General features: G+C 45.4%; 1 protein-coding gene across 6 annotated transcripts in view; it reads right to left on the bottom strand.

Annotated features, from left to right (window-relative positions):
• Window positions 1–19,964, bottom strand: part of TULP4 (TUB like protein 4) — a 272,370-nt gene that overhangs the window by 11,027 nt on the left and 241,379 nt on the right. For all 6 annotated transcript variants that reach the window (XM_034963152.3, XM_055114281.2, XM_034963151.3 and 3 more), the window contains 5 exons: window positions 19,433–19,667; window positions 10,986–11,130; window positions 7,087–7,231; window positions 5,959–6,052; window positions 1,992–2,135 (listed from right to left, as the gene is read on the bottom strand). In XM_034963152.3, the coding sequence (XP_034819043.2) occupies window positions 1,992–2,135; window positions 5,959–6,052; window positions 7,087–7,231; window positions 10,986–11,130; window positions 19,433–19,667 (763 nt within the window). The remainder of the gene's footprint in view (window positions 1–1,991; window positions 2,136–5,958; window positions 6,053–7,086; window positions 7,232–10,985; window positions 11,131–19,432; window positions 19,668–19,964) is intronic.

Genomic DNA, 19,964 nt, shown 5'->3' with positions numbered 1-19,964 from the left:
GAGCCACCCTGCCTGGCCTTTATCTGCTTTTTAGCATTTCAAACAGTATGTAAGGTAGAGCCATGCTGAATTAAACCCTATAAATATATCCTATTTGTACACAGTGAGAGTTTAACGGAGCGTGCGTGCGTTTGAACAGCGATCTACAGACAGGTGCTCAGAGCCACTGTCTGCACCACCCTGTTTAAAGTGCCCACTGAGCACTCTGCAGTTGGCTCCCCTAGGCCCACTGTGCTACCCTGTGGCTTTTCCCTTAGAGAAAACTGCCACTGATCCAGAAATCTGAGGCGTGGTGTAAGTATCGTGTGGCAGCTAGTCCATGATTAGGAAATGTGACACTGGCTGACTTCTCATCAAAAGAACTACAGAATCAAGCCAGCTAGTTTATCAAAAGCTAAGCTGGCCCTTCCTTGGGGTCTCCTATTAAGACATAACTCTCCCCTGGCCACACAAATTTGGGTCTGTCTCAGGTTTCCTATGATTCCTGTTCAGATCCCTCTTGGAGAAGCTCTCTTGTCTGTATGAAAGACTGATGGCAGGCATCTTCCCCTTTAAGGAAGAAGAGCCTCTTCGCTGAGTCACCATCATTAAATGTAATCCCTGAGACAATATGTTCCCTCCTCTCATTGAGAACCACAGACAATAACGACAACTGCAGCAACAGCTGAACCTTGGAGAGGGCTGTATTCCTCGCATTTTGGGAGAACAGGGAAAGCGTTAAGGGGAAAGTTTAAAAGATAATTCTAATTCCAAGATTCTGAAGTAGAAGGGGATGCACTAGAAAGCTCAGGTATGGGAGGCTTCACCAAACTACAGGTATTTATGTGGCTGTAAGCTTGGCCTATTAGGACCACATAAGCCTAGGAGATTTGCTCACTCATGCAGGAGAGGTCACCATCAGAGAAGCAAGATGGCTATTGTTGGAAAGTGCAGTAGAAATCATTTTTTTTTCTTTTTTCAGTTAAAAAGACTGGGGTGAGAGAAGGTAAACAACTCTCTCAAGTTCAGAGCCCAGCTGAGGAGGAGGGCCCAAGCTGAAATGGGTGGCCCTCTATGTCCACTGCAAGAACCAGTCCCTCTGGTCACAGACATCTAGATACTGGAGAAGTCACGGTCCATGTCTGGGTTCCTCTAGCTCAGAAACGAGAGACTTCCAGAGCCCGCTTAGTTGGAAGTAGAGGAGTCTGTGTATCTATAAAATCTCAGGTGGCCTTTTACTTAGAAAAGCAAGTTATTTTCAAGTACCCTCTAGTGAAATAGTTACACACAACTAACTGGCCAGACTAATTGGAAGTCATCGTAATCTATTAATCAAAATAGGATCCTTTAAGAATCCCCCCACTGGGAAACACATTAACTTAAGATGCTATGGATATTGATATTTACCATTTGAAAACTGGAATTTAAAAACTGTATACCAGATTTTATCTTGAACTCAGACCAGGCCCCTGTGCACTGAGACACGCGGTTGCGGCAGAAGAGAGGTAGTTCCAGGTAAAGGCTTTTGCGTCCTGGACACAGGGCAGATTTGAGAAACTGGGCTCTGTGCACACCACGGGAATGCTGGAGTGAGACACTATCTCAGCAGGGACTGAAAGGATGAAGGCTGGCCTAGATCAATGAGACTGGGTCTCAGTTCTGATTTTATTTAGTCCCAATCAGTCCCGCAAACTTATCTGAATCCAGACACATGACTAAGAGGATAGCTGTGAGGATAAAGCCAGATGTTAGAACTGTGCTCCGAAAACACAAGGCGCCGCTGCCACTGGAACCATCCGTGCTCCAGCAGCTCCCCTCCTGCCAACACTGGTGCCAACCTGTGACTTTTCCCCTGGGACACGCCATCACATCTACCAACCTTACTGAGGCAGGGATACCTTTTCCAAACCCAGGTAGCAGACTGAAATCCTCAACAACTTGCCACTCTGTCCCCCTTGCATGATCTACTGACAGAGGGACCGTGACAAACACGTTGATGTATGTGAACACACCTGGTAAATCATCTTCATCTTCACTGAAAACATTTGGGTTGAAGACAGGTAAATTAATATAGTCCATGGAAATTTTCCGAACTTCTGGGAGATAAATGGTCATCTGCCGCGGCTGGAGATGCAGGAGGCTGGTTTTATAGATTACTGGTGGGGAAAAAGAAGGGCACAGTTAACAGAGACACACCAGAGCAGAGCCAAAGTGTCAAGAGAGTCACAGGAAGAAGAGCGCGCTGCAGTTTCCCTGCCATCAGAAGACAGATCTGTGTAGGCAGGGCCCAGAGGCTGAGAGGAGCTCTTCATTTCTCCCTAGTACTCAATGCGACCATACTAGCCACAGTTCTGGATTCAGTAATAGCAGATTCCTGGTCTAGCTTGGCCTCCTTGCCAATGGTTTGTCTACAGAACTACAAATTTCAAATGTTAAGAACATTTTAGACACAAATCATTTCTTTTGGAATAAGCTAGGGTATAAAAACATATTTTTTAAAAACCTCATTTGCAATCAGAAGGATGATTGAATGGAAATAGTTGTGACAACCAGACTGCCAAACAAGGGAAGCTTGGGCAACCAAGAAACTGTGTGAAAGCAATGTTGAGACGGGGGTGGCATGGTTTCATGTAGGAATAAAACATAGCCTTCATTTCGGCTGGAACCTTGGTTTACTGGCTTTCAATTTTAATCTAACCATCAGGATAGAGATTTATAGGGAATTTCCACACAGTTGTTTTTTTAAAACCTCAAGATTTAATTTGATTAACAGGGACATGTAGGAGAAGGCCTAGATTGCAACTAAAATATTTAGAGGAGACAAAATAAGTTTAAATATAATGAATCTGAATTTAAGTTTCACAGTAGTTAAAGTCGGGGTGAAACTGCCCTGTGAACTTGCTTTTGTGTTCAGCAGTCTCTCCTGTGAGACAGGTAGCACAAAGCTTCTTTATTCTAGCTCCATGGCGGTCACCTTAACACTTAGCGGCTGACCTGCAGCATGACTGCGGCACAGCAGGCCTCCTTTGTCGAAGCATCTTTGCGGGGCTGGCCATGGACTGGTATGGGCTAAGGTAACTTCTCCTGCCCAATAGCAGGAAAGGCCCTAGGCATGTGTTTCTCTCTCTTGTCCACAAAGGAAAGATAATATGAATTTTGGTTTAAAAATACTGTGTGGTTCCATATGACTTAAGAATGAATGTATTAAAGTGTTATTCTTTGTTGTTCACATTGACAAAGCAATTTTTAAAACAATTCTAGGAGGGATTAGAAAAATACCATCAGTTACCTCCAGGAAAGAAAAGTAGGTGGCTGATGGTGAGAATGACAAGAGATTTTTACTATAGACCCCTCTGAATGCTTTGAATTTTGTAGAATCTACTGTGTATTGTTAAAATGCCAAAAATTCAAAATAAAAAAATTTCATGGGCCAGATCATTCTAATTAAAGAAAACAAATTATCCAAACTGGGGAACAGCACTCACTTTTTAAGTTCACTAGAGTGCCATATACTGTCTTTGAAAAGATTATTTAATGGGGTACCACATATAACATACCTTCTAGTATTCAATAGTTAATTTCTGTTCTCTAGTATTAATATAATCAAGTGGAAAATTCTTTTAGCTTGACAAAGTAGCTCTATGGATCAAAATACTATGTTTAAAAAGGTCAGGATGAGCATGGTAGCTCGCACCTGTAATTCCAGCACTTTGAGATGCCAAGATGGGGGTATGGCTTGAAGCCAGGAGTTTAAGACCAGCCTGGACAAAATAGTGAAGTCCTATCTCAACCAAAAATTTTAAAAAATTAGCTGGGCATGGTGGCATGTGCCTTGTCTACAGTCCTAGCTAGTACAGGCTGAGGTGGGAGAATCACTCGAGCGCAGGAGCTTGAGGCTGCAGTGGGCTGTGGTGGCGCCACTGCACTCTAGCATGGGTGACAGAGCCAGGCCCTATCTCCCTGCACCCCCCAAAAAAGGCCAGCATTTGTCTCAAAGGCTTTCACATGCTCTCTCATTGTAAGATCTTTACTGGCTTATCTGTGGACCTTCTCAACATCCACGAATGAAAAGACCCATTTAGTAAATTCTCACTTCCATTCCCTTTTTCAATATTTACCATAGGCAGATGGCTAAGTTCTCAGCTTACTGATGTGGGAATAATCATGGTAGCTAAACAGTAGTTATTAAAAATCAGCCTTATCTAATCAATAGGGCACTAACGAGTAACTGAACAACAAGCATTTGTGGTCATCAGAGTGTTTCCAGGTTGCTGAAAATGAGAGATTTATTTGCATTATGTACAGGGATGGTCCATTGTGATTCCCTGTCAGTTTTATGTTTAAATTTTATTCCTCTTTTTCTTTGAGCTCAGAAACTTCAAAATGAAAAACTCAAATGCAGCGCTATTTAAAAAATTTCTGAAATGCCTCATAGCAATAGGTCTTCCTAACATCTAATCTGTAAGAATAATTTATTTTAAAGGATCTGTGTATGAGTTGCTTCATACAACTCATACACAGATTCAGAATTTTTCAAAAGCAGTTTTAGTAGGTTACGCACAGCACGCTCAAAATGGAGGGCCACGGCCCCCCTGGCTGAGCTGGCCTTGCAGACAGACGTGTACGACATGCAGTGATTCTGCAACTGGGAAAGATGCGGGGAGCAACACAGCTCCTCAACTCACATAGGGACCTCCCCAACAGAAGAAAGTTGCTCTGGAATGGACCTTCTGCCATTTTCACGTCATTACTGTCTCTGGGGTAAATATAACAAGGTACTGCAACTCATTTGGGCAGGAGGGCAGATCCGAATACATGTTCATGTTCTGGCCTGGCTTTTACTCCCTTGGCTCAGTTTTCCTCTGTTTCAAACTTGCCATGGACAGGGTATTTATCTAGTACTGAGAAATGAAATTCAGAAAAATTTACCACTAAGAATTGTACCAATAGTCAGCTAATCTTTTTTTTTTTTTTTTTTTTTTCTTGAGACATAGTTTCGCTCGTGTTGCCCAGGCTGGAGTGCAGTGGTGTGATCTCGGCTCACAGCAACCTCCGCGCCCTGGGTTCAAGCGATTCTCCTGCCTCAGCCTCCCAAGTAGCTAGGATTACAGGCATGCACCACCATGCCTGGCTAATTTTGTATTTTTAGAAGAGAAAGGTTCTCCATGTTGGTCAGGCTGGTCTCAAACTCCCAAACTCAGGTGATCTGCCAACCTTGTCCTCCCAAAGTGCTGGGATTACAGGCGTGAGCCACTGCACTCAGCCTTAGCTAACTACTTATAGTCTCTAATGCTTTCTTCTCCACTTTCTTCAGGAGTTTACCAAAAATCCGCCCACAGCAAAAGGCCTAGAAGTCAAAGTTTTGAGAAATCTATGAGAGCTGTGATACAAATTTTGGCTATTGCTATCATTTTAATATTTCTATTGTTTTTATGAGTCAGGGCTTATAGCAAAAAATGAAAATCCCGCTGGCGACCAGGCGTGATGGCTCATGCCTGTCATCCCAGCACTTTGGAAGGTTGAGGTGGGCAAATTGCTTGAGCTCAGGAGTTTGAGACCAGCATGGACAATGTGGTGAAACCCTGTCTCTACAAAAAATACAAAAATTAGCCGGGCATGGTGGCGCGAACCTGTAATCCCAGCTACTTTGGGGGCTGAGGCAGGAGGATCACTTGAGCCCAGGTCAAGGCTGCAGTGAGCTGTGATCGTGTCACTATACTCCAGCCTGGGCAAGACACTATCTCAAAAAAAAAGTTAAAAGATTAAAAAAAAAAAAATGCCACTGGCAAAAAGCCAATGTGAGTGAGAATTCTAATTTTTGTGAAACCACTGTGGTGAAGTTAAGGTTTAGAGGTAAAATACATGCTAATCATTTGCTGTCTTAAAAGTTCATCTTCTAGTTTAAGCCACTAAAGGTGGAAACTGGACGTTTTAGTTTGTTCCAACTGGGACAATGAGAGAAGAGGACATGATTTTTACCTGCACCGAGGTTGGTTGGCAGGAAAGCAGCCAAGCCCACAATCTTAAATTTGGTTCCCCAGATATTAGACGTGACCTGAGCAAGATAGTTGTGCTGCGGTGGGAAGAAAAGAAAAAAGAAGAATCACAATCTATTTCCGTATTTTCAACTGGTCACTTAGTAAGAATGTTAATATTTATTACTTAACAAGCCACGAGTGTGCACTGCAAGAAACACCCATTCCCTACCTCATCTACCATTTGCAAGATCAGAAGCTAACGAGGGCAGCCAGGCAGGCAGCAGTGAGTGGGGGCGCATCGAGCTGGGGGAAAGGTGGGGGTGTGTCCCAGTATGTCCACAGGTGTGTGATTTAAAGAGGCGTAGAAAGGGATCTAACTCTGAATCCATTTTTATCGTTGATATTTCTCCTGAAAACATCGGTTGCACTGGTACCAGTATGTCCTGAAACTACCCATCATTTGTTTTCTCATTCAATTAAATTTTTAAAAACTTAAGATATTATTATGCCTAAGGTATGTATGCAAGGGCAAAAATAAAGATGGACAAAATACAGCCCCTTAAGGAGCTTAAACCTGATGGAGAAGATAAAGCTTGTAATGATCTGTATATAAAGAAGTCACTGAGCAATGTCATAAGGTAGTTCTACACCAGGTGTGTCGGCCCCTCCCGGCTAAGCCAGGGTAGGAGGCCATCACAGCAGAGGTGGTGGTGGAGTTCCATCTGGAAGCATGGGGCAGAAACGAGGAGGAGGTGGGGTGGTGACAATCTAGGCAGGGCAAGGCATGGGGCAGGTGAGAACCAGGTGTGGCTGCAGCACCCGGAGGGTGAGGGGCACTGAGGGACCAGGAGGGAAAGGCAGGCAGGGCTGGACGGTGGGAGCTGTGATAGGAAGTGGGAGGTTCTCTCCCACCGTCACTGCAAGATCAGAACTGGCTGAGGGACACAGGTGGAGAAGCCAGAGCTCCACCTGAGGGCTACTCCTGAGGTAGTAGGTGGTGTGCAGGATGTGGAGCAGAGCTCAGGGACCCACGGTGGCAGTGAGCAGTGCAGGCAGCGGGTAGGAAGGGGCCCTCTGGGCATAGCCCCCAGGAGGAGGGGGGCAAGGCAGGGTAACTGGGGGCTCCTACCTGAGTGATGTCTTCAAAAGGAAACTCTCTCCGAGTCAGGCTGGGCGAGCCCACAGAGGGCTTGCGCAGGGGCAACCGTGGGGACCGGGAGAGCTCCTGAGCAGCCCGGGGCAGCTTGGGGGACTTGCGAGCCTCAATGCTGATCCTGGGGAGGCAAGGCCAGGAGGGGTCAGGCACCCGTGGCGGGAACAGTGAGCATGGCCCTGACTCCAGCACTCCTTTCTTTTTCTGGACAGCCAGCCTGGGTGTTGGGCTCTCACCCTGCAGCCAGTGCCCGAATTTAACAAAGCTCTCCCCTTGCTTTTACTTTATGAATATGAGGAAAGAATGACAACTTTACATTGAATAATATACATTTTAAAATATATTGAGAAACTGGGTGTGGTGGCACACACCTGCAGTCCCAGCTGCTTGGGAGGCTGAGGCAGGAGGATCACTTGAGCCCAGGAGTTCAAGGCTGCAATGAGCTACGATTACACAACTCCACTTGAGCCTGGACGACAGAGCAAGACCCCGTCTCAAAATATACTTAGTATACACTGAAATGAGATCCAGCGATCCATTTGTAAGGAACTCAAAGAATTAACTGTCTTTCACTCTCTGTTGCCTTGGAGCAAGCGTGGAAATGGCCTTCTGCCAGGGGCCTGCACAATCAGTCCTGGGAAAATGGCAGGTGGGACAAGTCATTTCTTACCCTAAGGCCAGTGATTCTTATAATTTCTTCTGCAACAGTGTGAATTTCAACAAATTTATCTAGCATTTCACCATCTGCAATATTTAAATCAAATTAGTAAAATTTTTTGGCTGCCTTTTGATCCCATGTTGTATCTCTGCTTCTCAGTCCCTTTATTTGTAACATGGAGACACACATGTTTAATGACAGTCTACCCCAAAGACAGTGTGATTAAAATGAATATGGTAAGGTTTAAAACAGTCTATGAAAAAATGCATTAAGTCTCATATATACTGGTTTTGAGCTTGATGAGAAACTCTGGGCTCCTGAGGAGTGGGAGGATGGCAGATTGAGCTCCCTAAAGCTATGATCTGGGACAATTAGCCTGGCTGCTGTGTGGAGGGTCCAAATGGGGAAAGGACAGCAGGAGGAGGTCCAGCCACAGGAAGACGGCAACCTGAAGAGGACGTTTAAAGGTGAAGGATTTAGCTGCATGCATTAGATGTCCTCTCTGCTTACATAATGGGAAAAAAGCACTTTGGAAATATAGCAAAGTTCATAATGTTACATGCCATTTTAACAAGCTCTGGAACAAAGATGAAAAAAGACATCAATCAGATTGCTAGAGTAACTGGATATCTGCATATTTAAAAAATGAGCATTTACCTCTAATCATACCAAACACAAAAATTAATCCGTAAGCATGAAAGCTAAAACTAGAAAGCTGCTGGAAGAGAACTGAAGAAGGGCTTTATGACCTTAGGTAATCAAAGACATCCCGAACAGGACACAGAAAGCACTAACCACAAAAGAAGAATGCCACGTGCTGGACTATATGGCCATACAGATAGCTGACAAAGGATTCAAATCTAGAAGAAAGAACTCTTGGCTGGGTGCGGTGGCTCACACCTGTAATCCCAGCACTTAGGGAGGCCAAGGCGGGTGGATCACAAGGTCAGGAGTTTGAGACCATCCTGGCCAATATGGTGAAACCCTATCTCTACTAAAAAATACAAAAATTAGCCGGGCGTCGTGGCGCTTGCCTATAGTCCCAGGTACTCAGGAGGCTGAAGCAGGAGAGTCACTTGAACCCAGGAGGTGGAGGTTGCAGTGAGCCAAGATCACGCCACTGCACTCCAGCCTGGGCGACAGAGCAAGACTCCAGGTCGAAAAAACAACAAAAAAGAATGAGACATTCAGATGCCCCTGTAGTGATTGCTCTAAAGGGAGGGGAGGGTACACAGGAGCTTGGGCCAGGTGCAGTGGCTCACACCTGTAATCCCAGCACCTTGGGAGGCCAAGGTAGGCGGATCATGAGGTCAGGAGATTGAGACCATCCTGGCTAACATGGTGAAACCTTGTCTCTACTAAAAATACAAAAAATTAGCCGGTCATGGTGGCACAAGCCTGTAGTCCCAGCTACTTGGGAGGCTGAGGCAGGAGAATCGTTTGAACCCAGGAGGTGGAGGTTGCAGTGAGCCGAGATCGTGCCACTGCACACCAGCCTGGGCAACAGAGCGAGACTCCTTCTCAAAAAAAAAGGAAAGAACTCTTACAACTCAATAAAACATCCCAATAATAAATTGGGCAGAAGACTTGAACAGACACTTCACAAAAGAAGAAGACAGCCAAGTGGCCAAGAAACATGCAAACAAAGCAGCATCCATCACTGGAGATATCAGAATTAAACTGAAATGAGATGCCACTACACCTATCAGAACAAGGTAGAATTATTTCTAAAAAATGACAACAGAGCCGCTGCTGAGGATGGAAGAAACTGGGACTCTCTTGGAAATTGCTGGTGGGGATTTACGTGGGTGCGGCTACCCTGGAATACTGCTCGGCAGTTTCTAATAAACTTTAACATGTATCTAACCCATGACCATGCAACTCCTTTCCCAAGTTTATATCCAAGAGAAATGAGCGCACATGTCCACAAAAAGACTTGTATAAGAATGTTTATCATGGATTTGTTCATAATAGCCTCAAACTGGAAACTACCAAATATCCATTGATTGGTAAACAGAATAAACTAATTGTAGTATAATCATTACAATGGAATACCACGGAGCAATAAAGAAAAACAAACTACTGATACATGCAACAACATGATGACTCTCAAAATCATTACACTGAGCAAAAAAAAAAAAAAGAGCCAGATACAAAGAGAACATATCGTTTGACTCTATTCATATGAAGTTTAAGAACAAGCAAAGCTGATGATGGAAGTCAGAAGAGTGATTACTTCTAGGGAGTGGGTATCAAATGGAGGGAGCACAGGCGGACTTTCCGGGATGATGACATGTCTTTTATCTTGAACTTGGGGGAAGACACTGGGATAGCCCTTGTACGATGAGCTAGGTGTTTACGATTTGGACAGATGTGTATCTGTATGTAACTTATACCTTAGTTTTTCATGGCATCAGAAAAAAAATCACAGAATTAAAACTAGAAATCTTAATGAAGAAAAAGGTTCTACAGTGGATGCGATGTGTTGATGTTTCCCAATTACGGCATTACAGGCATTTATTTATTATTTATTTATTTATTTGAGATGCAGTCTTGCTCTATTGCCGGGCTGAAGTGCAGTGGCACAATCTCGGCTCTGCAACCTCCGCTTCCCGGATTCAAGTGATTCTCCTGCCTCAGCCTCCTGAGTAGCTGGGACTACAGGCACCCGCCACCACGCCTGGCTAATTTTTGTATTTTTAGTAGGGACGGGGTTTCACCATGTTGACCAGGATGGTCCAGATCTCTTGACCTCGTGATCCACCCGCCTCGGCCTCCCAAAGTGCTGGGATTACAGGCGTGAGCCACTGTGCCCGGCTCCGGCATTACAGGCATCTTATCTGGCATTCTCTTCAACATGTTACATCCACAGGTGAACCTTTTTCTTCCTTTTCTCAAACTATAAGAAAAAACATATAAGCCCGGGAACTATGGCCACCCCTCTGCCACCCGCCATCACTGCTAACCCCTAGAGAAGTTCTGAGGGTGTAGCAAACTTCTACTGGGTATCTTTGTCTATCCCGAAGGAAACAAAACAAAACAAAACAAAACAAAACAAATAGAAGTTGTAATTATTCCAGCTGGAATCTTCTGGAAGAAAACGCAGGGAGGTTGCTCTTTGACTCTTCTGGTCAGTTTCAATGGGATTCTGTTGCAGGCACAAACACACATATTCAGAGGCACAAGAAAGGACGATCTCCCCAAAGACTGAGATTACCTTGGGAGTTTGGGTGATTTGCTAGCTCTGGAGATTTTGGGAGATTTCTTGGCAGCCCAGTCATCACTCAGCTCAATGTCACTGGAGTCTGAGCAGTTGCAGCTGTCGATCACAGTAGAAATCAAGCTGTTCCCATAGATTTCATCTGGTAAAACACCAACCAGCAGATTTCAAGGGAAGTTATATCAATTAGCCCCTACCAATGATCATTACTATAAACTAAAAGACAGACGGACTCCACAGGCCATCATTTTAGACCTAGAGGTTGAAACTGAAAAGAAGCTTGGCACTGTTTTTCTCTTTTACATTTTCTAAGCAGAAGTAGGCAATTACTTCTACTGTTGTCAAAATGGGCATGGTATTTTAATGTTTCTAGGAATATACAAAATAGACACCGTTTGCCAAAAGCTGAAACCAAAATCGCTGTGCTGTTGTCTCACAACACACAGGTGCCCACCTGGGTTCATGCGGACTTTCAGGCAGCCACAGAACCTGGGCTGAGGGTCTTGCGGGCTCACTGATTCCCCTGAGAACCTGCTTCTGACCTGAGAAGGCCCTTGCGGATGCCAAGCCTGCTTGAACTACAGTCCTGACAGAGTCAGGTCCGCTCCACTTAGGTCTGGAAAGCCAGAAAGTCCCCTGGAATTGCCACAGGTCTTGCGGTGGGGGCCTGGCTCTCCCGCCTGGTAAAGCTGCTTGCCTGTGTGGAGCAAAGGCTAGGAAACCTGTGCGGTGGGAACTCCCAGGATGGCTCTGGGTTCTTCTGGGGGTACTCCGCATGGGGCCCTCAGGCAGACGGTGAGACGATGTGCAGAGTGGGATGATGGCAAAACTGTGGGGCAAAGTTCCTCTTCGTTGGAATTCCTCTCCCTTGCTGCCCATCCCCACCTGTGCTATCACATCCCCTCACTATCCAAATCCCCCACACACCCCTCTCTACTGCCCCAGGTCTGTCCTCAATGTGAGGACCCCATTCTTCCAGATTACTTTGTTTTTCTGATGAATATCTCATTGCCTCAAGGCTCCAAGTGCCTTGCCAGGTAATAAATAAAAGCTAAATCATTCAATCACAATGAAATAATTCATAATGTGAGTGATCTTACCATCCAAAAAGGCTGTTTATATTTTAAAGGATGAGTTTCTTAATCCAAACCAATCTAGAAGTTTCTGAGCATTTGGAGGTGGCATCTGTGAACAGGGGCCCCTCTGAGGCAGAAAAGCTTGGCAAGCTCCTTGGAAAAGAGGCTGGCCCCAGGTTGTGTCACCCACATCACCCCCTTTTTAAAGCACTCACTGAATCAGGAGGCTCGACGCCCGGACCCAGCGAAAGCCACAGTGAAGCCACAGTGGTATTTGTGTTTAAGCAAATAAAAAGGCTTAATGCACAAGCCCTGAGCAGTGTTTTATATGACTTAATTTAGGAATCACTGGATCAAAGGAATCTCAGCTATGACTCAAGCATGCATGCAAGCCTACAGAATTTGCCTGTGTGTGTGATTCGACTTGAGGAAACCCAGTAAGACATTGCCCACTCAGCCCCTGACTCACTCATCAATGCCAGGAACCCTCAAATACCATGTCCCAGACCATTTCCTCTATCCCTTCACTCAAAACTACTATTTTCTTTTTTATAGAGATGGGGTCTCACTATGTTGCCCAGGCTTGTCTTAAACCCCCGGACTCAAGTGATCCTCCTGCCTCAGCCTCCCAAAGTGCTGGGATTAGAAGAGCTGAGCAACTGCATCTGGCCATAACTATTATTTTATTGTCTGTCTCCCCAACTACTGCAAACTCCACAAGGGAAGGAAAGTAATCTGTCCTGCCTCCTGCTTTAACCCCAGAGACTAGAACAATACCTGAGACTTGATAAATACTTTCTGAAAGAATAAATGACGATTGGCATGAGACAAAGAAAATGGCTTTCTGAAAACATGCCCTCAGCCCTGCTTGTTCAGTGTTATAATTCCACACGTGCAGGCACTGCCACTCTGACGTCTGTCATCAGCATGACTAGCAATTCAGTGCATGACATAAGCTCCACATTTGCAGAGGCTGAGGTGGCGGCTGGGTCTACTTCATACTTCCACAGATTCTGTGTCATCAATTTATCATGGCTGTTCTGGAAAAACATCTAAGTCGTAGAAAAATGTAAGCTGGGACTGGTCTTTGAGAACCTATGGCTTAACTACAATGCCTGGGGCTTTACATCTCAATTCTGTCAGTTTTCAAGAATCTGCTAATTTCTTCTGGGTTGAAGGCTTTGTGGGTTTTTTTGGGAGATGGAGTCTCGCTCTGTCGCCTAGGCTGGAGTGCAATGCAGTGACATTATCTTGGTTCACTGCAACCTCCGCCTCCTGGATTCAAGCGATTCTCCTGCCTCAGCCTCCTGAGTAGCTGGGACTACAGATGCATGCTGCCACGGCTGGCTAATTTTTTGTATTTTCTTTATTTACTTATTTTTTGAGATGGAGTCTTGCTCTGTCACCCAGGCTGGAGTGCAGTGGTGCAATCTCGGCTCACTGCAGCCTCCATCTCCTGGGTTCAAGTGATTCTCCTGCCTCAGCCTCCCGAGTAGCTGGGACTATAGGCACCTGCCACCACACCCAGCTAATTTTTGCATTTTTATTAGAGATGAGGTTTGACCATGTTGGCCAGGCTGCGCTTGAACTCCTGACCTCAGGTGATCTGCCTACCTTGGCCTCCCAAACTGTTGGGATTACAGGCATGAGCCACTGCACCTGGCCATTTTTTTTTGTATTTTAGTAGAGACAGGGTTTCACCGTGTTGCCCAGGCTGGTCTTGAACTACTGAGCTCAGGCAATCCTCCCGCCTTGGCCTCCCAAAGTGCTGGGATTACAGGGGTGAGCCACTGTGCCCAGCTTCCTGAATTAGATATATTTTTAAAATAAAATCTTTAAAAACGGTTTTAATGGCTTTTAAATATACACTCTAAATCTGCTCAAGCTACGATAACAAAATACCATAGACTTGGGTGGCTCCAATAATAGAAATTGTTTCCTCATACTCTGGAGGCTGAAAGTCCAAGACTAGGGTGCCAGAATGATTAGATTCTGGGGAACGCTGTCTTCCTGGCTTGCAGGTGGCCTCTACTCAGTGTATGTACATGAAGAAAGAGCTCTTTCCTTGCCTTTTTTTTTTTGAGACGAGTCTTGCTCTGTCACACAGGCTGGTGTGCAGTGGCGCGATCTCGGCTCACTGCAAGCTCCGCCTCCCAGGTTCACGCCATTCTCCTGCCTCAGCCTCCTGAGTAGCTGGGACTACATGCACCCGCCACCACGCCCGGCTAATTTTTTGTATTTTTAGTAGAGATGGGGTTTCACCTTGTTAGCCAGGATGGTCTTGATCTCCTTGCCTTGTGATTTGGCCTTCCAAAGCACTGGGATCACAGGCGTTAGTTAGTCCTTGTCTCCTTATAAGGCCAACTGTCCTATCAGATTAGGACCTCCCTTAAGATCTCATTTAATTTTAACTCCCCCCTGTAAGTCCTAACTCCAAATACAGTCACATTGGGAGTTAGGACTTCCCAATATGAATTTTGGGGGTGACGTGGGGGCACAATTCAGTCCACAGGATTCTACTCCTGGCCACTCTCAGATTCATGTTCTTCCCCAATGCAAAATATATTCATTCTATTCCCAAAAACCCCAAAGTCTTAACTTATTCCAATATCAACTCTAAAGTCCAGAATCTCATTTAAATTGTCACCTAAATCCAGTATGGATGGGACCTGAGGTACAATTCATCCTGAAGCAAAACTGCTCTCCAGCTGTGAACCTGTGAAACCAGAGAAGTTATGTGCTTCCAAAATACAATTGTGGGACAGGCAAAGAATAGACATTCCCATTCCAAAAAGGAGACACTAGAAGTACGAAAGTGGTGACAGGTTCCAAGCAAATCCCAAATCTCGCAAAGAAAATTCCATTGAATTTTGAGGCTTGAGTGGAGTCTTCTTTGGTTTGATATCCTGTCCTCCAGGCCTACTGGGGTGTCAGCATCACCCTCCTAACTCTGGCAGGGATCCTGACCCCATGGCTCTGCCCACAGGGCTCTGTGCAAAGGCCATCTGGCCTGCTGAAACTGAGGAGGTGGACCTAATGATCTCTGAATCACTTTCAAGGTTATTTTTCTTTCTTCTTGAAGAATAGTGCATGTTAGTGGCCAAACATCTCCATCATCCCAGCTGGTCAAAGCTAAGAAGTCCAACAGCCTCTCTCCTTCCTTTCATCCTGTTTCCATCCACTACAGTTCAAACTGGCAGTGTTTCTGCTCATATAATTTCATAAGCGCTTTATCAAATGAGAGTCCAGCCATAACTTTGGTATTTTCTTCAAAATGTACTTAATACTTATTTTTTGCAATATGAATAGTCTAAATATTTTCTAAATCTAAATCTTCATCTTTTATCTTAACAATTCCTTCTTCCATTCATCTTTCTCCTTTTGCATTTTACTATAAGCCATCAGGAGGAACCAAACTGCTCCTTCAACACTTTGCTTACAAATCTCTTCAGTTACATATCCAGTTTAATCACTTGCAAGTTCTACCTTCCATCAAACAGTAAACACAGTTTACTCAAATCCTTTGCTGCTTTATAGGATCACCTTTCATCCAGTTTTCAGTATGTTCCTCATTTCCAACTAAGACCTCACCAGAATTGCCCTTAACATCCGTATTTCTAGCATCCACCTCAAAACTCTTCTAGCCTATATCCATTACCCAGTTCCAAAGCTTCTTCCACATGTTTAGAGATTTGTTACAGCAATACCCATTTCCTGGATCCAAAATCTGTATTAGTCAGGGTTCTCCAGAAAAACAAAACCAGTATTATGCGTGTGTGTATGCAAGAGCACGTGTGTACGCACAAGCGTGCGTGCACACACACAGGCGCACGCGCTAAATAACTGGTCCATTCGATTATGGAGGCTGAGCAGTCTCAAGGTTAGGGTGACAACGCCTGCTTCCTGGTGAAGGCTTTGCCCCCGGCTTGCAGACAGCTGTCTTCTCGCTGTGTCCTCATATGTCCTCTCCTTGGTGCACGTGCGTGGTGAGAGATCTCTTTCTCCTTCTTTTCTTTAAGGCCAGTAACTAAATCAGATCAGGATCCACCCATATGAACTCCTTTAACCTTAATCTCCCCTAAATGTCCTACCTTCACACTAGGGGTCTGGACTTCAATATATGAATTTTAGGGCAACACAAGTCAGTCTATAGCAAGCTCTGGCTAAAGATTCCTTTAGAAAATGTGTGGGCCAGGTGCAATAGCATGTCTGTAAATCCTAGCACTTTGGCGACCGAGGCAGGAGGATTTCTTGAGATCAGAAGTTTAAGACCAGCCTGGGAAACACGGTGAGACCCTGTCTCTACAAAAAAAAAAAAAAAAAAAAAAAAAGTGCACTATGATCATACCACTGCACTCCAGTCTGGGTGACAGAGTAAGACCCTGCCTCTTTTTAAAAAACAATGGGTGGGGGTGGTGGAGGGAAGCAGCTGGGCATGGTGGCTCACACCTATGATCCCAGCACTATGGGAGGCCAGTGCTGGAGGATCTTGAATCCAGGAGGTGAGACCAGCCTGGGCAACACATGGAGCCCCCACCTCCACAAAAATAAAAAAAAATTAAAAAATTAGCCAGGTGTGGTGGTGCACACCTGCGATCCTAGCTACTTGGAGGCTGAAGTAGGAGGGTTGCTTGAGCCTAGGAGTTCAAGGCTGCAATGAGCCATGATTGTACTACTGCACTCCAGCCTGGGAGACACCGTGAGACCCTGTCTGAAAAAAAAAAAAAAAACTACTGGGACTCATGGTATCTGGTATAAAAATACACACTGGTAATTTTGAGGAACATATCTGCCAAGTCACTTGACAGTGGATCACAAACTTTAGTGCATAAAAATCACCTGGGAAACCCATTAAGTCGCATGTTTGTAGGCCCCACCCCAGCCCTAATGAATCGTAATCTAAGGGTAAGCCTAGGAATGTGTATTTAAATAAGCATCCCAGGTGATTTGCATGGAGGTGGTGGTGCATGGAACACATTTTGAGAAACAATGATATGGCGGCCTCAATGAGTTAATCAGCTTTTAATGATAAGAAATTTGGGGACAGGCACGGTCGTTCCTAGCACTTTGGGAGGCCAAGGTGGAGGACTGCTGGAACCCAGGAGTTTATCAGCCTGGGCAACATGGTAAAACCCTGTCTCTACAAAAAATACAAAAATTAGCAAGTGTGGTGCACACCTGTAGCCCCAGCTGCCCAGGAGGCTGAGGTGGGAGGATCGCTTGAACCTGGGAGGTCAAGGCTGTAGTGAGCTGTAATGGCACCACTGCACTGCAGCCTGGGCATCAGAGCAAGACCCTGTCCCTCCATCCCCCCAATAAAAAGAAAAAAGAAATTCCTGTTTTCTCAATGTCAGGGACTCTTTTCCACCTCTGAAATAGTTTATATATGCCATTCAGGTGGCAATTAGTTATATTGTGCCTTGTGACATATCCTCTATTTTTGTCATCAGGTATTTAAATCTTGACTTTTTAATTAAACTTTTCAAGTGCTTACATTGTCTTATCACCCAAAAGGGTTTAGAAACTCCTTAAAAGCAGAGATGACCTGGTATTACTTAATAATAGCAGGAGACTCAAGTACCCCACACAAGGTAGGCACTGACTAAATATCTGTCAATGTGCTTTGTTTTATAGCTTTTAATTCCTTTAATTATAAAAATACAACATCTTACTCCCTCAAAGGATTGTGCGCAAATGAGTGGGTCTGTGTTTGATACGAGCTGATAAACATGAACCGGAAGGAAGAGCAGGCATTTGGCGTAGTCGGGTCAGATTCAAGCAAGCCTAGTCCTTGGGTACTCCACAGCACAGCCTCCGGTCCGTCCTCTTCTTCAGTGAAGAATTTATGCACACATGAGGAAATAAGCTCTTCACCTAAGTTATCGTCAACATTTAATCTCAATACAGATGTTATAAAATTGTACCCAGGGGAGTAACCTTAGAGGTACTGACATCAGCGAGAACATCTGCTGCAAACCTGGGCTCAGGGCCTGTCCCACGGCCCCCACCCCAGTCATCTCTAACCATTGGTGGCCCTTCTCCTTTTCCCTGAAACCATGTTTCCCTCCCACGTGAACATGCGCTTCTCTCTCTCCTGCTTTTCCCACTGTGCCTTCCTTCCTCCTGAATCTGTCCTCTCCCTCCTTTCAGTCTGCCTCCCTACCAGCCCCAATTCTGCTAGTCGCTTTCTTTGTTCCTGGTACTAGCTTGTCACGAGTCAAAAGACAGAAAAAACGGACTAATATCTAATATTGACAAGTGGTATTGCTGTTTTGCAGGGGTAGTAGAGTGTCACTGCCGATGCTGAACAAATGAAGGCTGGCAGGCAGAGGTGGGGCACCTGTGTACAGCGCTGAGTACAAGTTGAGAGTGAGCAAGCCCACCACACTGTGACTTGGGGTGACTGGTCAGGCCACAGGTCATGCTAGCTCCAGGTCGTAATGAGAGGCAGGGACCAGACTAATGGGCAGGAGAGTAAACTGGAGCGAGGAAGTGGCGAGAGGAAGCATGAACTAATGAAAACAAATCCAAATCCACTGGGGGCACAAAGATGACTCAGTTCTCTCCCCCCAGGCCCACAGGATTCAGCGGGGCAGCGTCTGGAGCACAATGACTAAGCGTGCTGTTCGTTCTGCCATAGGTGATGGGCAAAGTTTCAGAGGGAGGTGGCAGACTGAGCTGGCAGTGACTGATGGGTGCACGGACACTAGCCTAGTACCAAGTGGCACAAAAAAAGAACAAAGTCCCTTCCCTCTGAAGCTTACAATCTAGGATCCCAGAGAGATGTGCAGGGAGCATCTTGAATACATTAACTGAGCAATGAAAATCACTGCAGGGAAAGGTTTTTAGAAGAAAAGGGTGACTCATATCAACATCTTTATGGATGAGCAAAAAATTGTCATTAGCAATCAGGTAAAAAGCAGTTAACAGTAGACTAGGGAGGGGTAGGAGGCTGAAGGTTTGATTTTAATTTTATCATCCACTCTGGGAGGGCAGGGACTGTATCTTGTTATTATTTTCAAGTTGTCTCAATATTACATGAAGGCACTCGATGAATACTCGGTAACTGTGAAGAGGAAACCCTCACTCCCAGGAGGACTGCGCCAACTTCCCCTTGCCTGGTTCATCTATCCACCGCCCAGCTATCCACTGCCCATGGAATATGATTAAAAACCTGTCAAAAAGTACATTTAGAGAACTGTTCATTTCAATGGGATTCTGGAAATGTCGTAGCTTCAAGGATGTTCCACACTAGCCCCCACAGGCTCACATTTCATTAGCAGACATTCTCTTAGCATGGGGTGTAAGGCGTTAACAGCCCATGACCACAGGAGAACAAAGTCCCAGTCCCTCGGGTGAGGGGCCCACCTGGTTTGCTATCTGTCCGCGGGTCCATGATGACGAACTCCGGCCGCAGCTTGCTGATGCGCCGCCCTTTGAGGATGGGCACAAGCCCGCCCAGGTACTCCAGGTAGAGCGTGTAGCACGGGCCGCCCACCTCCGGGTCGTCCTCTGTGCGCTTCATGGTGCAGTGTAGCCGCTCGTTGCCGGCTGATGGGTAGCTGACAAAGTCTCTCATGTTGTTCGGATCTGGAATTGGGGGCTGGAGGATACAGGAAGAAAAGGAAGAGCTGGGACTCCAGAGAGGCAGAGAGAGAGGGAAAGAGAGTGGGCACGGGGGCAGGTCAACTAAAAACGCTACTGTTCCAGACAGAGCACAGGCTGGGGGCCTGGGGAAGAGGGTAACTATGTGGTGTAGAACAGTGGTTTGCAATGGTAGGAGCATGTGAGAATCTCCTGCAAGCTTTCGAAGCATATCTAAACCAGGATCCCATATCAGACAATGAAATCAGGATCCATAGGGGCAGCCTTGGGCACCTATATTTTCCAATGTTATATA

Source organism: Pan paniscus, chromosome 5 (genome assembly GCF_029289425.2).
Source record: "Pan paniscus chromosome 5, NHGRI_mPanPan1-v2.0_pri, whole genome shotgun sequence".
NCBI lineage: Eukaryota > Metazoa > Chordata > Mammalia > Primates > Hominidae > Pan > Pan paniscus.
The sequence above is the reverse complement of the archived record's forward strand: the minus strand, read 5'-3'. Positions and strand labels throughout refer to the sequence as shown.